General features: G+C 33.4%; 1 protein-coding gene across 4 annotated transcripts; it reads left to right on the top strand.

Annotated features, from left to right (window-relative positions):
- Positions 1–3398: 3398 nt before the first annotated feature.
- Positions 3399–14831, top strand: LOC114298243 (uncharacterized). Of its 4 annotated transcripts, XM_082869125.1 has the most exons (11): positions 3413–3679; positions 5690–5937; positions 6045–7426; positions 9460–9577; positions 9675–9760; positions 10500–10732; positions 13023–13109; positions 13214–13313; positions 13583–13781; positions 13907–13959; positions 14430–14831. In XM_082869125.1, the coding sequence occupies exons 3-11, from the start codon at positions 6191–6193 to the stop codon at positions 14544–14546; spliced, it is 2229 nt and encodes a 742-aa protein (XP_082725251.1). In that variant the 5' UTR covers positions 3413–3679; positions 5690–5937; positions 6045–6190; the 3' UTR covers positions 14547–14831. The 4 variants fall into 4 exon arrangements, 2 of the variants coding, with proteins under 2 accessions (XP_082725249.1, XP_082725251.1); XM_082869123.1 differs by having other exon boundaries at positions 3399–3679; positions 5690–7426; XR_014329664.1 differs by having other exon boundaries at positions 3411–3679; positions 5690–7426; positions 13230–13313.
- The last annotated feature ends 344 nt before the right edge of the window (positions 14832–15175 follow it).

Consider the following 15175-nt stretch of genomic DNA (forward strand, 5'->3'; position numbering starts at 1 on the left):
CTTAATCAAGAATTCTTATTACATATTGATTGTAAGGCCGCCGAGGAAGTTCTTGAAAAGGATGTCAAGAATATTGTTTCTCGACAAGCCTTTGCTTGATGGCAAGCAATTTTATGTGTTTTTGATTTTAAGATAGAATATATTCGTGGTGAGTCCAATTCACTCCCTAATTTCTTGACTCGTGAATTTTTATAGAGATCTCTAGACACCGCCGCATCAAGATCTTAACCCCCACCAAAAGCTTTTTAAGGGGTGTTTTGGGAAGATGGTTAAAAGTTACTTTTTGGCTCTTTTGTGAGAGAGGGAAGTAGGTTAAAAGCTGGGAAGTGGCTTTTAACCCACTTCCCAAAATAGCCCTAAATATCAACATATTTTCAATTATTATCGTTGTTGCTCTATTCAAGTTAAAAGATATTATTCCTAGATGGCATGCAATTTTCAAAATTATTCACAGGCTACTTCCTCCAAGGGAGGACCTAATTTTCCAAAACAATCAGCAGACCATGGCTACTATACCAATGATGACCTCTATCATGTTGTTCCTATCACCAATGACCATGTATATTGCTTACAACAACATTCCCATACCAAACCTGAAACACTTATTTCCCATTATTTCCCGAATAATTGGCATTTTCCGTAACATTCTGACCAACATTCTCATATCTGTTATGAGAAAATCTTAGAAGAAACCCGATTTATTTCTGTTGAGCATGTATATTTTAAAGAAGACAGAAGTCTTCTCCAATATTCCAAGCTTCACATTCTCAAGATCATTTCTCCCGGGGAATGGGGAAGTCATCCAACCATTTTTTGTAAATTTTCTGACCCTAACATTAAACCTAATCAATATAATTATTATGATTACCAACAAGCCTGGTTTTATGTCTTTTATTTTCAATGTTCTTCCAACACTCTTGGTGGATCCATTTTGGCCCTGATTTTGAAATTACTACTGGTGACATTCCCAATTGGTTCAAACCATGGTGGCATAAATTTGGACTCCAATTTGATGTCCTTCTAGAACCACTTCAGAACTTCTATCAAATTTATCAAAAAGAGGTTGATCCTCATTTTCTTGAATTTCTATACTTTGTTATTGATTTCAAATTTCCCTGGGTCATGGCCTGACAGCATACAATCTCAGTTCTATATAATACTCAATGTCTTTCTCGCCAAATTGCTCTGCGGAACAATATCCTGACCAAATTGCTCACTTTTTACAAACAACAAAAACAATAGACATTTGTCAATCCTATTCTTTCCATGGTTTCCTTTAGTCCCAAATCATCAAAGTCTTTTGATTATGATGCCTTCAAAGCAGAACTAAAACAAAAATTAAAGGACAAGTATCCCTCAATTTCTAAACTAGAATTTGAACATAAATACAATATATATATATATATTAAAATGAAAATAATCCAATTGGCCGAAGCATAATCTCTTTCAGATTCAGATGATGACATTGTATTGGAAACTATTCCCCTAATTCTCACCAAACCAAGGCAAGCAACAATATCTCCAATAATTTCTCCATCATCTCCTCCAAGGATCCCCACTTAAAACCTTGATGACGACTTTTCAAACACGTGTCAAGATGTAGACCTAAATAATTTATGAGCCATGTGATCTCTGTCTCCTACAATATCCAAAGCAACTATTCAAGGACAATAAAATCAATAAAATATATTCTTATCTCAATAATTCTCCATCAAAAGCAAACCCGTGATTCAAGACCAGTCCATAAAGTGGATTCTCTTCACCGACAAAGCCAAATCCAAAGCAATAATGTTTTCCACCGACAAAAGCAAAAAGAGATTCTCTTTTATCTCTTCGGACTTCAAACAACTTCAATCCTAACTCATCTTTTTTGTAAAAGCCAACCATTCCATCTAAGGAAGGCAAGGAAGGCATGTTTTCAGAATATCAAGAATTTCCATATTGTAAATTGTGAGTGTGTTGAGTGTGATTGTAAGAGTGTCATTATAGTGTGAAGTGAGTGTGTGTATCTTGGATGCTTTGTCCAATCTACTTCCAAGAGTGTAGCCCTTTGTAAGTCTTCTTCCATCTTATTTCTGATTTTAATATAATATAAGTGTGATGTTTATTTAGTATGCTTTTGATTTCTAAATTATTGAGATCACTAATAGTTATCAATATATCGTTGATTTAGAAGAAAAATTATCTAATCCAAGATTATTATTTTTCCTTGCATCAGGTCAATCAATTATTAATTATAGTCAAAGAATTTTTACTTAAAAAAGAAAAATCAAATAAGAACAAGCTGTCTTTAAAACGACTTCAAAAACAATTACAACTTTTAATCTGTATCTAATTCTATTACTAAGATATAATACCTGGACTTCCTTTTGGTATCCAAGCCAAGTTAGTCTTAGAGTTGATTTAATCTATTTCCATTTAACTGGTATGACACTTAAGTCGCAGAAGTTTGTAAGCCGTTAGGTCGTTGGGCAAGAGTGGTTGACCATTTGAGCTTATGCAGAACCCCCTGTTGACATCTACAGTTGTAATGACAAGATTATTTAAATCATTTTCTAACCTAATTTCTAATGAAGGTTCCTCAACGAAACCAATCATTATTAATCAAAGTGATCTAGAAATAAAAAAAGATTGAAGAGCATCTTTAAAATTGAAAATTACCCGCTACAGATATCGACTATTTATATGATAAGAAATTTAAACCCAAACAAACTTATAAAATAAAAAACAATTGAACAAATTTTACCTATAACTTAAAATAATCAAAATTTTTAATTATTTATAGCGACAATATTCTTATCGTATAAAAAAAAAAAAAAATGCCCTAAAACTAACAAATAAATAAGGTAAAAGTATTAAGTGATACAACAATGATTCATCCTTTTAATGTTAGAGTTCTAATTGAACAATAATAAAGTAAAAATTAAAAAAAAAATTAAAATAAAAACATCATATCAATAAGGAAAATGATTTAGAGCCCTAAAACCCCTCCCCCTAATCCCCCTAATTTCCTTTTCTGGAAACTGTTTTCTTTTTCTTTTCTTTTTTTCTTTTTTTTTTTTTTTTTTTACTTGAAATGGAAATTCGGGGGATTCGAGTTCCCCCCTTTTCGGGGGATGAATCACGGTCCTATCAATAAATACAACTCAACTCTTAAGGACTATTTTGATAATCAATAATGATACAGACCACTAAAATATCACTACTAACATCACCACTAATGAGGTGGCAAGCCAAAAAAAAAAAAAAAACTTAAGGCACAAAACACACCCACTGTCACATCCCTAGTACAACCACTAATTAGTGATCTGTATCATTTTTGTTTGATAATATGACTATAATCAACTTTCTAGTTAAAAGTTAATTAAAAACTGATTATAACTAATTTTTTTGTGAGCGAGGAAAGGGGGTTATAATCCTTCCAAAAGACCGCTAAAGCGTGCTCATGCTTGAGCGCTCCCGACATTTTCTAAGTGATAATCGATTGATCCGCCTAAAATCACCATCCATCCGTCCCTCTCTCACTCGGTCACTCACTCTGTGTTCGCTTCAAACCGTGAAAACCCAATGCTTTCACCGACTGATTCCCGCCCCATTTTCTCTCTCTAGAAATCAAACCTCTCTCTCTCTGTCTCCAATGAAACACAGGAGGAAGCTTCTTCTTCATGAAAGAGTGGAGGTTGGTTGATCTTTCTCTCTTTAATTTCATATGCTTCCTTTTCCATAATATATATATATATATATATATATATTCAATCGCAACTCTATTACGTTGTTTTTAATTACTTCTACTCAATGTCATCAAATCATGGTCTCTGCACATAACAATCATGGTAGGTTACTATTGCTTTCCCAGAATGTGCATCACACTAACATTTCAAATATCTGCGCATCTACATACGAAAAATGATGAAACTTTGCCATGCGCTCTCTCTCTCTTGTAAGAAAGACTCAGAAAGTAGAGCACAGTTTTGTCATTCCATAGAAATGGCTAAATCTCTCTCTCTCTCTTACACATGTATATACTCCCTCCGTCCAAAATAATGGTCTTTTTGGGAAATCCATCTTTTTTGGTAGTACAATTATTGGGGAAATTCTATTTCCACACATCTACTTCTTTCTCTCAGTGCACATCATTTCTCAAGGCACACACTTAGTAATTTAATTATTAGTTATTGTTCTCATTTCACACATCAAATATTCCAATCATACTCTTAACTCATATCTTGTACACATCGCCTCAACCCTCTTTCCACACAATCTCACATTAATTTAGCCCCTCTCATAGAGTTGATGAACAATTCTTCCAAGGCCAAATTGATGGGGTAGATCTATAATCAAGAGTAAATTTTGATCAAGAGGAAATTGAAGTTCTATCTAAGAGCAACTTTGAACCTAAAAGAATTCCATCTCCATTATCTTCATTAACCTCTATCATCAAACCCATCTTTCTATTTTCCGAACAAGCCCTAGTATTTCTATTTGCAAGTTGATTAGTTGAATGAAATCTCATCTGGGTCTTTGCTATTAAAATGTTCAATTTGTATTTTTGCTTCATCATGTTAACAATTTGGTAGTTCATATATAATGAAAATGTTAGGTTTAGCCAATTAAGGTCTGCAATATATTTTCCCCAATGGTAGTTTATATATAATGAAAATGTTAGATTTTGCTTCATCAGCTTCTTCCCAGTTAAGGTTTGGTTTTTAGGGTTTAGTTCATAAGAGTTTATTGTAGAATGTTAGATTTAGCCAATTAAAAAAGGTTTTTTTTTTTTTCCAAAAAAAAAAAAAAAGAGTTTAATATGTAATGAAAATTCCTTCACACCAGTAAGAATTTTTAATTATTTTTATAATGTTTTTATTTTCGGTTGGATGTATAAATATGTGATCTTAATCTGTTTGGTTAACTAGAAAACTAATGCTAAGAAGAAAGAAAAAAAGATCATAAAATTTCCCAATCTACTTTGTTTCTTGTTGTTTTTGTCTAAAATGAAGGAATTAGGGTTTAGTTTTTTATTTTTATTTTTATTAAAAGATGTGCACTGAGATTTTTTTTTGTTTTTAAAAGATGTGTATAGGGAATATTTTCATATAATATTGTGGGTGTGTTTTGATGTCTATTATGGTCATTTTATTTTAGGATATTATTGTTATTAAAATAATGATTCATTAAGTGTGTGCATTGAGATAAGTAGGTATGTGGAAATAGAATTTCCCCAATTATTGTATTTTAAAAAAATTGATTTTTCAAAATTATCCTTCGACAGTATTTTTTTTTTTGGAAAATATTAATGTCATAATTGTACTTTTTAGGTTGGTGATGAATTTAAAAGAATGACAAAATAATAAATTTATATTATTTTTGTACTTTTTTTTGAAAAGGGACTAATATTTTGTGACAATGAAAAATAGAATAAGGAACTAATATTTTGGAACGGAGGGAGTATATATATATTTCATGTATGTGTGTTTGCAACTATATATGGGCACGGGAACCAGTAAGTAAACTGAAGTTGATATGAGAAGGAAGTGAATTATTGGTATTTGCTTATAGTTTTGGGAATTAAATGCTTTTGGTACATGATTTTATAAATTTGCCTTACTTTCACCGTTGAAGTCTACTTCTGAAATGGAAAGAGGAAAAACGAGAAAGTTAATGTCATTCTGTCTATGCATTTGTTATTAAGGTTCGACAATTTGAGGAAGGTCTGCGAGGTTCATGGCACCCTGCGGTAGTTGTTGATGCATCACACTTATGCCGTTCAGTTGAGTATGATAAACTATTGTGTGAGGGTAGTAAGGCGAAGCTCATTGAATCCATAACCGTCACAAAGGCAGTTGAAGGCGAGTACCATCGTGGTCACACTCCAGTTCACTACCGTGGAAATATTCGACCCCAACCTCTATTGTCTAAGCCTAAGTATTGCAAAACCAGGTTCAAGTTTGGTACCTGTGTAGATGCATTTTACAGAGGTGCATGGTGGGAAGGTGTAATTTTTGATTGTAATGATGATTCAATGGTGCGTTCTGTGTATTTTCCAGATGAAGGTGATGAGCTCAAGTTTAGAGTGACCTCCCTGCGCATCAGTCAGGACTGGGATGAATTCTTAGATTCTTGGAAGGAACGGTGCTCTTGGGTTTTGGTGGATCTTTCTAACCAACAAGGGGTAGATGCTGAATTTATAAAGATGGTTTGGCAGCGCTTGCAGTTAAATTGTGGCTTTGGGAAAATGATATCAGAGTGGACATGTGGTTCTCTTAACTTATGGAATGTGTACTTCATGGAAGTTATCACTCAAATTGCTCTTGATTTGAGTCAGGTAGACCCTGGAAATCCAGAATGCACAGTGAGAAAGCAAGGGAGGAAACCCAAGAATACTCACCTGACTGATTCTAGTTATTGCTTAAATAGCGATGCTCAGGGAAAAAATCCTAACAACTTGAATGTTGACGAATCAAGTCTAAATGAAAAAGAGAGAGCTTTTCCTGCTGAATCTAAACAGAAGAATCATTCACTGAAAATGAAATCAAAATTTAAGAAGTTGAAACACCCTGTTGGTGATCGTGCTAATGAGCTCAGTTCTCAGGCTGAAAATTCATGTTGGGAAAAACAATTGAAAGCTGGTGCTTCTCTCAATCAAAATAAATGTCAGAAGGAGCAATTAAGGAATTTAATCATCAATGGTCACTCTAGTCAAAACAAAGAAGATGGAAATTGTGTTTCTCTGCCCCCACACACAAAGAAGTCTTTGGCATTGGAATATGAACAAGAACTAGAGAGGGTAAGATCACTCATTGTTTGTGATGGAGTGGACGATCACTCCCTGATTTGTTGTCAGACCAGGGAAAAAGAAAATGTAAATGATGTTCCTGTTTTGCAAAGAAATGAATCTCTGCAGGATGATTGTGAGGTGACTACAAAGGATTTTGTGGGCAAGACAAAGATAAAATCATCTCATTTGATTCCTTCTAAGAGAAGAATGAAATTGAGACAGCCTGAACAAATAAAGTGCAATAGTGCCCCAGGGTTTTCAATTAGTAGCCACAGACAGAGGATTTATATTAACAAGCAAGATAATTTGTTGATGGGACAAAGGGTTTCAAGAAAATTTCAGCAAGCCAGTGCTAAAATAAAGTCCTCACATGAGGCAGAGGGGAAAGAAAATGGTTTTTCACAAACTAAAGGTTATCTAAAAGATATCCACAGCCAAACGGATCTGCCTTTTACAAATTCAGGAAATACGGTTGGTTTCAAAGATATAGTGTCTTGTCCTCGGAAGCAGAAGAGGAAGAGGAAGAGGAAGAGGGGATACCTTGGTTGCTATCAAAATGATACAATATGCATGGTTTGTCACTTTGGAGGGGAGCTTATTCTTTGTGATCACTGCCCATCATCGTATCATCTGACATGCATTGACCTTAAGGTGCATTTACCTTTCATTTATTGTTGATTTTGTAGCGAAACTTAATCAAGAATTTAAGTTGATCTTTTATTCAATTTTAAACACTATATACTGTACACAAGCAATTTCCCATATTAAAGATATGGTATGTTCCAAAAAAAAAAACAAGAAATTCATGAACTATATGGCTGAGTAATTATAAGTTGTAAGAGGAAGTCATGTAGTGGCTTATCTGGAGAAGGGAAAAAAAAAAAATGTAATTTAGTGGTACATGGAATGAAGATGAATAAGAGTTAAGAGTAGACAATCTTCCTTGTTGCTTATAATGTTTCTCTGAAAGAAACTTTTATTAATTATCCCTATATAAGAAAATCAAAATGTGAAGGAGAGTTGTATAAATTTTAGAGGAGATTGCTTCGCGCCTCCTTTTTCAAAAATGTAAAAACAAAACTGTCTTTATACTAAATGGATAGAATTTCATCTGCTGTATTGAGGTTTTGACTTGCACCTTTTAATCTATCTTTGAATAAAATGAGAGCAAATATCGCAGCCCATGTGACTGTAAAAAAGTTTCTAAAAATTAAATACTTACGAAAAGAAAAAGTTATTCTGAAATTAATCTATTTACTGATAAATAAAGTGAAGTAAAGCACTCATAAGTTGGAGAAATTTGATGCAATATTCAATATATTAGATTATTGCTTGACAATAATGTACAAAGTTACACTTACTAATCTGGTGTCATTGACGCCTGTTTGAAATTAAAGCAAAAGCCTGTGTCTGTGAACAAATTTATTAACCTAGACGTTGAAGTGTTATATACTTTGTCACCGTAAAATATTTAAACAACCTCTAAATATGGAAAAACATGGTTAACTAAATGTCGATAACACTAATCTAGTGTTGATTCTGGTCTGGATGGGGAAAAAAATCTGTATACTCGTGCATTGGAGTTCTATTAGAATTGAGTTATGAAGCTACATTTATATCTTGTTGCATATAAAATTGAGTTCTTTTGGCTATGTTCAGTAGGGGGATAACCTTTATAAAGTTTGTTTTATTTTCTTACAAAAGTCTAGCTAAAGGATGGACTTTTGTTGTCATGGAGTGGGATTAAGTCTGAGATGCTTAAATTGGAAACAAAGAATTTAATCATTTGCTTTGGACTATAGACTAATCCTCATATCTTCCATAGAGGTGAAACGCTAAAGAAGTTTATAACCACTTTATGGTGTAAGTTACTGATAAGTTGATAGTAGTTATTCTTTCATGTAAAGCAGATGCTTCTTCTGCCGACCATTTGATGTTTCTTGATGAGAAGGTAACTATGTTGAGGCATGTTACGGTTATGGTTATTATACAGCATGTTTACTCCTTGATGATAACACTGTTATGGTAACTGCTTGACATTTTCTGAGATGTGCATGCTTAAAATTCTTAGCAAATCCTTATGAATTATAGTAGAATTTTGATTACTAAATTATCTCCAAGACGATTTGTTTGTCCTATTCAAATTTTAGTTAGGTACTTCGTTGATAAATGTAAACATAAAAAGTATTAAAGCTTTTAGTTCTTGTCTTAATAGTCAAAGTAGACCATATTTGTACAGAACTTTTCATTACTGTACGTTAGTATGTGTTTTGGTCAGAACAATGTGTTTCTAACAGCTCCTAACAATTGCCATTGAAGGAAAGGCCACACTGGAGACTGGGTTTATGTCTTCTTGGGAGCTTGAATACCATCTTCACATAATAACTCTAGTGATTGGGAAATTCTTATGTATGTTATGCGACAAAACTTGTTTTCATGTCTTGCAAGAATCCTAAAAAATGTCTTTACCCACTAGCTTCAACACTTCATTGTTGCCTAGCAAAAAAAGTGTTGTTTCACATCTCCTTGGGAATGTTGGAACCAATCATAAGCAGGATGATTGAATATTGTTTTATTTCCTCTTTTGTTATTTATGTCCCTTTATTGTTTGTTCCTCTATAACTTCAAGTAGAATCAACAATAGTCGTTCTCATAATTTTTTGCTTGATTTTAAACCATTTCAGGATGTTCCAGAAGGGAAATGGTTTTGTCCAGGTTGTCAGTGTGGCTTATGCTGTATGAGAGATGCTTGTAGTGATAAAAGGCTGTTCACTGATGTTTGTCGCCAATGCACCCGTCAATGTGTGTTTGGCCTAGTTGAATTCTTTATATTTTTAATTTTCTAATCTGAAGCTCACTCTTTTATTTTATTTATTTATTTATTTTTTCCCCTTTGTAGATCACGTGGATTGCTTGATAAAAGCTGGATTTCTATTTCCCAGAAACTATCCAGGGGAGACATTTTGCAGCCAAAAGTGTTTTGAGGTAACTATCCATAATTATGTGGGCACAGAAATATTTTTTATTTTTTTTTTTAATTTTTCTTAAAAGGTTACTGTCAAACCCACCAGATCTGTATTAGTCCAGATTCATATAATTTTGAGTTGATTAAATGTGTTTAGACAAGTCAAAGCAATATTAATTACCCAAAAAAGTCAACACAATATTATTTTTATTTTTTTACTTTTCTTCCTATGTCTTAGAAAAGACCTTTTTGTTGAGTTAAAAAGTGTATATCATCAGCTAAAAAAAACCAAACAGCAACTCATTTTCTAAAAAACGACCAATTAGTTTTGGGAGGGGAAAGATTGAATATACATCTAACCTTTGGCGTAGTACACAAAGTGGTTGCACCATAACTTGAACCCATAACCTTAAGGTTATTAGGCTAAGATTTTACCATTGAACCAATGGTAACCCTTTTCCACTCACAAAAAAAAAAAAAAAAAAAAAAAAGGATTTTTTTTTTTTTTTAGTATCTTCCCAAACACATTAGTTTTTTTAGCTTATAAAAAAGCCAATGCCAAACTTTTTTTGTTCATGTTTATGTAGGTGTATTGCTAGGCTCTTGCCTTTTTTTTTTTTTTTTTCTTCTTCTATAAAATGTGCATTTTTTAAAATAATTTTTTGTATTTGTTGCTTCTATTGAAAAATTTATAAGGTGCTTTCCAAAACCAAAAAGAAATCTTAATGTTGGTTCTTACAACTCATTTTTTGCATATAGTTATGTGCCCATCTTCATCAACAACTAGGAATTTCAAATTCAACCAGCATAAATGGATTGTCTTGGAAGATGATAAGGTCGCGAAAAAACTATTGTAGCTTTCGCGATAAAAAATGGACAGATGCCAGCAGTCTCTTGTTTCGTGCCTGCGATCTTCTGCAAGCGTGCTTTCAACCTGTCATTGAACCTCATTGTAAAAGGGATCTGGTGGTTGATGTTATGTTCAATTCAGTGTAAGGGCCTTAATTTTTATCTTTCACATTATATGTCTAAATCTCTTTACATGGGCCACTCAGGATTAAAGTATTTATTGTTAGCATTATCAAATATCTTCAAAGTTTGTCATATAGTCCTTGTTGATGGAAAAAAGTTAGTTGCATCTTATTTGTTGATCTATTACTTATTTGAACCAATTTATTTATTTATTTATTTTTGATAAATTAGTTGAATCAATTTATGTAACAACAATCAGCGGGCTCTACATTGTTAGAAGAGTTTATAAGGTTCTTTTAGACGTCCTCCTCTTGGCAAGGTCTTAGACAATGCGGGCATGCTATTGATCAATTGCATCAACTAAAAAGTTGTTGCGATAGGTTCAGAAACTGTAGTTAAGGATATCTTTGAAGTTCTTTGATTGATCAGTAAGAACTTTTTTTATTGGGGAGTTGAACATGAGTGGACAACCTTGATTGGTTTGGTTGTTTGAGAGTGATAGGATAGTATGGGTCAAATAAAATTTTTGAGTATTTATTATTTGTACGCTCTAGGTTGGTTGAGTACCATGGGTAAGTACGTTGAGAAACCTCAACTAACAGAGCTTGTGGAATCAAAGAATCTCCTAATAGGGGTGACGTTTCCCCTCCAGAATCAGAGTGAGTAAATGAAAAAAATATAAATGAAAAACTAAAATTCAAGTCCAAGCCTAGGAGCAATTAAAAGTCAAACCCAAATGCTAGGCCACAAAGTCCTCCTAAGAAGGTGAGACAAGTTTGGGTACCAAAGATGGCACAGCAAATAGATCAAAAGACTGTCATTTCACTGGACTTGAAGGCTCTACAAGCTTCAGGTAATCAAATCCAAAAGAGTCTTAATAATGCATGAACCTCCATGAGAGATAGAGTATGAAATTTAAATTGACGTGTAATATGTTGTTCTCTATAATTCACATGACTAAGTATTGACATGCTTATTTGTCTATGAGTGACCCTGGCAAAATACACTAATTGATCCAAGAGATGAGTCAACACACAGACTACTTCTAGCTTCTTGTGTGGATTGTTCAAATTATTACTATGCTTATATAGTTAAAAATTTTGAAGACTTCACAAGCTCATCAAGAAAGGAGCTTTGAGCCACTGTGTTCATATCTACCTTCACTTGGGACACAAAGTAAAAAGGTTTTTACCTTCATTTAGTGTTTTACAAGACACGTCATCGCCCACCTGCAGTTTGGTCTTTTATAGGAACACCGACATTAAGAAGTTCTAGTGTTAGATATTGTGGATTAGTGTTGCGCACTCAAGTGTAGAAGTTTAGGGGTTAACCTTGAAAAACTTGTTTGTGTTGGTGGAGAAATTCCTTCAAGGTACCAAAAGAGATGTAGGCACAAGACTTGTGCCGAACCACTACAAATTGGTTGTGTTAATCTATTTACATTCTTGCACTTGGTTTCTTTGTTCCTAGTGTTGAGTGAATAATTGTATGTGGAGATTTATGTATGCAAACTTGAATTGAACCCCTAATTCATACACACTCTTTAACAATTGTAATTAAATTTGTGGAATAGCTCAAAGTAGTTTTAATGAATTAATTGTGAACTCTTGTGCTGAGGCTAGGGTTAATTTAATAAATGAACTTATACCCATGCTAATTGAACCATCAAGAACAATATAATTAATGTAGGTTTTCATTACAAATTGAGTTAGGTGTAAAAACACTTAACTTTAATCAAACATACATCTAACGCATTTGGATAATCAATTACTTAATTTGTGAATTAAGGATTTGTAAAAACAAAGTAAGCCTGAAATTTAAGAATGCTTGATATTTTGTTCCTTGCTTTTGTCAAATAAAGATGACTTCCATAAAGCAGAGTCTAAATCTTACGTTGATTGCAAAGAGGATTAAGGAATTTTGACAGCCCTTAAATTTGATGACAAGGTGAGGTTTAAGTTGAAGTTGAAGTTGCTGTCTTATGATTCTTTCCTCTGCTTGGCTTTCTCTCATCTTCTTTTTGATCTATGTTAAGATGGTATTGGATGGTCTTTTTATTAACTCGGTCCATTTTGGATTGTCTTCTAGAACACTGTCAGGTATTGAAGCTGGCAATCTACTCATGTTGTGAGTGCATGGACTTGCAATGGTAGAAACATAGAACTTGACAAGTTCTTAATTTGATTGTAGATTAAGTACTGATAAACTGCAAATGGATACGTGGTTGCTGAACATTTTGCATATTGTTCCTTTGAGCTGAAAACTTTTACCTTTTTGCATTAATTGTTGAATACTCTATCTTCTTTGCAGGTCCAAATTCAAAAGGTTGGATTTTCGTGGATTCTATGTTCTGGTTTTGCAGAATGGTGATAAACTTGTATCTGTAGCCACGGTGAGGTAATGATTCTCACGCTTCTTTTGTCCTCTCTTTCTTTTCCCCACTTAAGTTCATAGTTTTCATGATTTCTTTAGTCTTTAAACTTCTATGCTTCAATAACCAGGATCCATGGACAGCAGGTTGCTGAAATGCCTCTTGTTGGTACACATTCTAAATATCGTCGACTAGGCATGTGTCGACTTCTTTTGCATGAACTTGAGAAGGTCAGTCTACTGAGAACTGTCATCTGTCCTTATGCTTTGGTTGATTGCCAAAAGTTGGGAAATTGTTTTTAGAATCTTACAATAGCCACTCTAACTTGGTTGGTGTGTAGCTGTCTTTTAGTTTCTTCACCTAAGCAAAAAATACTGAATGACTTCATTTATAACTTCATTATCAAATGGACCATAATTGTGATATTATGTCCATAGCTTGAGATATTATACTCATTAAATGTGTAATTATGGGTAATATATATTTTATTTCTTTGCAGATGCTCACTCAGATGGGAATTCAGAGACTAGTAGTGCCTGCTATTTCTGAGTTAAAGGAAATATGGAAATCCTTTGGATTTTCAGAGATGTCACTCCCCGAGAGGCTTGAACTCTTAGGTTATCCATTTTTGGTCTTCCAAGGAACAACACTATTCCATAAAGTCCTTTCCAAATCAGTTACGACAAAGGATACAAGAGGTACATTCTGCAGATCTTCTTTAAAGTATCAGGCAATAATATTTGAATATATTTGTCTGTCAATTGACTCCCTATAATGTTAATGTTCTATTTTATTTTATTTTTTTAATTCTACTTTGGCATAGATCTTGCAAGAGAATTGGAAGAGCCAATGAAGAATAATCCCGAAGTTTCTACGGTGTGTGTTTTTTGGTTGAATTTATTTCATTATAAATGTAAATCCCAACTTCAGGTGCCAAATGGGTTAGGTTTAATGTCACTCTAGCTGAATTTCACTTTCTTTTATGCAATGACTCCATGTTCTATCAAGTTTATAATCATTCATAAATTGGGTGGTCCCAGATAGTTGATTATTGTGCCACATGATTAAACTAGGAAAAGCAACTACAGTTGACCACATTATTCTAGGGTTTATAGAATACTTTTTCCCCAAACTTCTTTAGCAGAACCAAAACCACTCAACTTATGTATGATTTCTCAGTTTAATACTTGGGGACGAAACATGAAATCATAATGGTTGAGGTTTCCCCGAGTCTGTCATAGACACGACCCAGACCCAGACCCAGACCCAGATCCAGACCCATTATTAATGAATGATTGACATGATTTAATTAAACTAATTTTTACTTTGGGGCTTTTGTTCTGCAGGATTGTCAAGTTAGGCTTGGTTGTGAGAGAAGGTTTTACGGTCTACAGTACAAGCGCAAGTCAAAACCAGAGATCACTGGGAAGGAAAATACAGACATGTATTTGAATGGAAACTGAACAAACATACGACTACAGCATTTTGAGTGGAAGAAGAATACAGAGATTGATAATTGTCAATGTGGTATTCAATGACAAAATAGGTTGTTTTGATAAGAATTTTGGGATGAAGAATTTTAGTGGCACCGCTTGAGCGGCTTTATTGCTTATGGAGAACCACTGGAAAGATGAAAAACTGTCTTTTTGTTCAACTTTGGCTGCTAATTCAACGTGTGGATACAACATTATTTTGAGCTAACTAAACTTTGATAAAAAGTTATGAAAGAGAGGAGAATATTTTTCTAACTTCATTATGCAACTGGAGTTTTGCCCCTTCTGTTGTCATTATTTTTTTAAATAGTGCCTGTTGTCAACAAGTCTTGTGTGGAAGTTTCTAGTTTTCAACATGATTTTTTAGAATTTTTGAATTATTGTAAAACTTAAAAAAGAAACGTCTTAAAATGATTGGGTGATTAAGCATTTTTTAATATCATTAATATTACCAATTTTTGTTTTTAAATCAACTCTTTCGAATGTTCAAATAATCAATTTTATTGTATGACTACTTCCCCCATCCCAATTTGTTGTTGGTTTGTTCAAGAGATTTTAACTTTTTAAGGGGCATGTAATTATTATTTTTAAATTTAAAA

The sequence above is a fragment of the Camellia sinensis genome, chromosome 5 (assembly GCF_055761805.1).
Source record: "Camellia sinensis isolate YWXY chromosome 5, ASM5576180v1, whole genome shotgun sequence".
Classification (NCBI taxonomy): domain Eukaryota; kingdom Viridiplantae; phylum Streptophyta; class Magnoliopsida; order Ericales; family Theaceae; genus Camellia; species Camellia sinensis.

What these genes read in the sequence shown, in the direction of transcription:
- LOC114298243 (XM_082869123.1), top strand. Translation starts at nt 3,446, where the DNA reads ATGCTTGAGCGCTCCCGACATTTTCTAAGTGATAATCGATTGATCCGC. An exon ending in TGACATGCATTGACCTTAAG is followed by an intron (nt 7,427 to 9,459) that starts GTGCATTTACCT and finishes AAACCATTTCAG; the next exon opens with GATGTTCCAGAAGGGAAATG. An exon ending in GCAGCCAAAAGTGTTTTGAG is followed by an intron (nt 9,761 to 10,499) that starts GTAACTATCCAT and finishes TTTTGCATATAG; the next exon opens with TTATGTGCCCATCTTCATCA.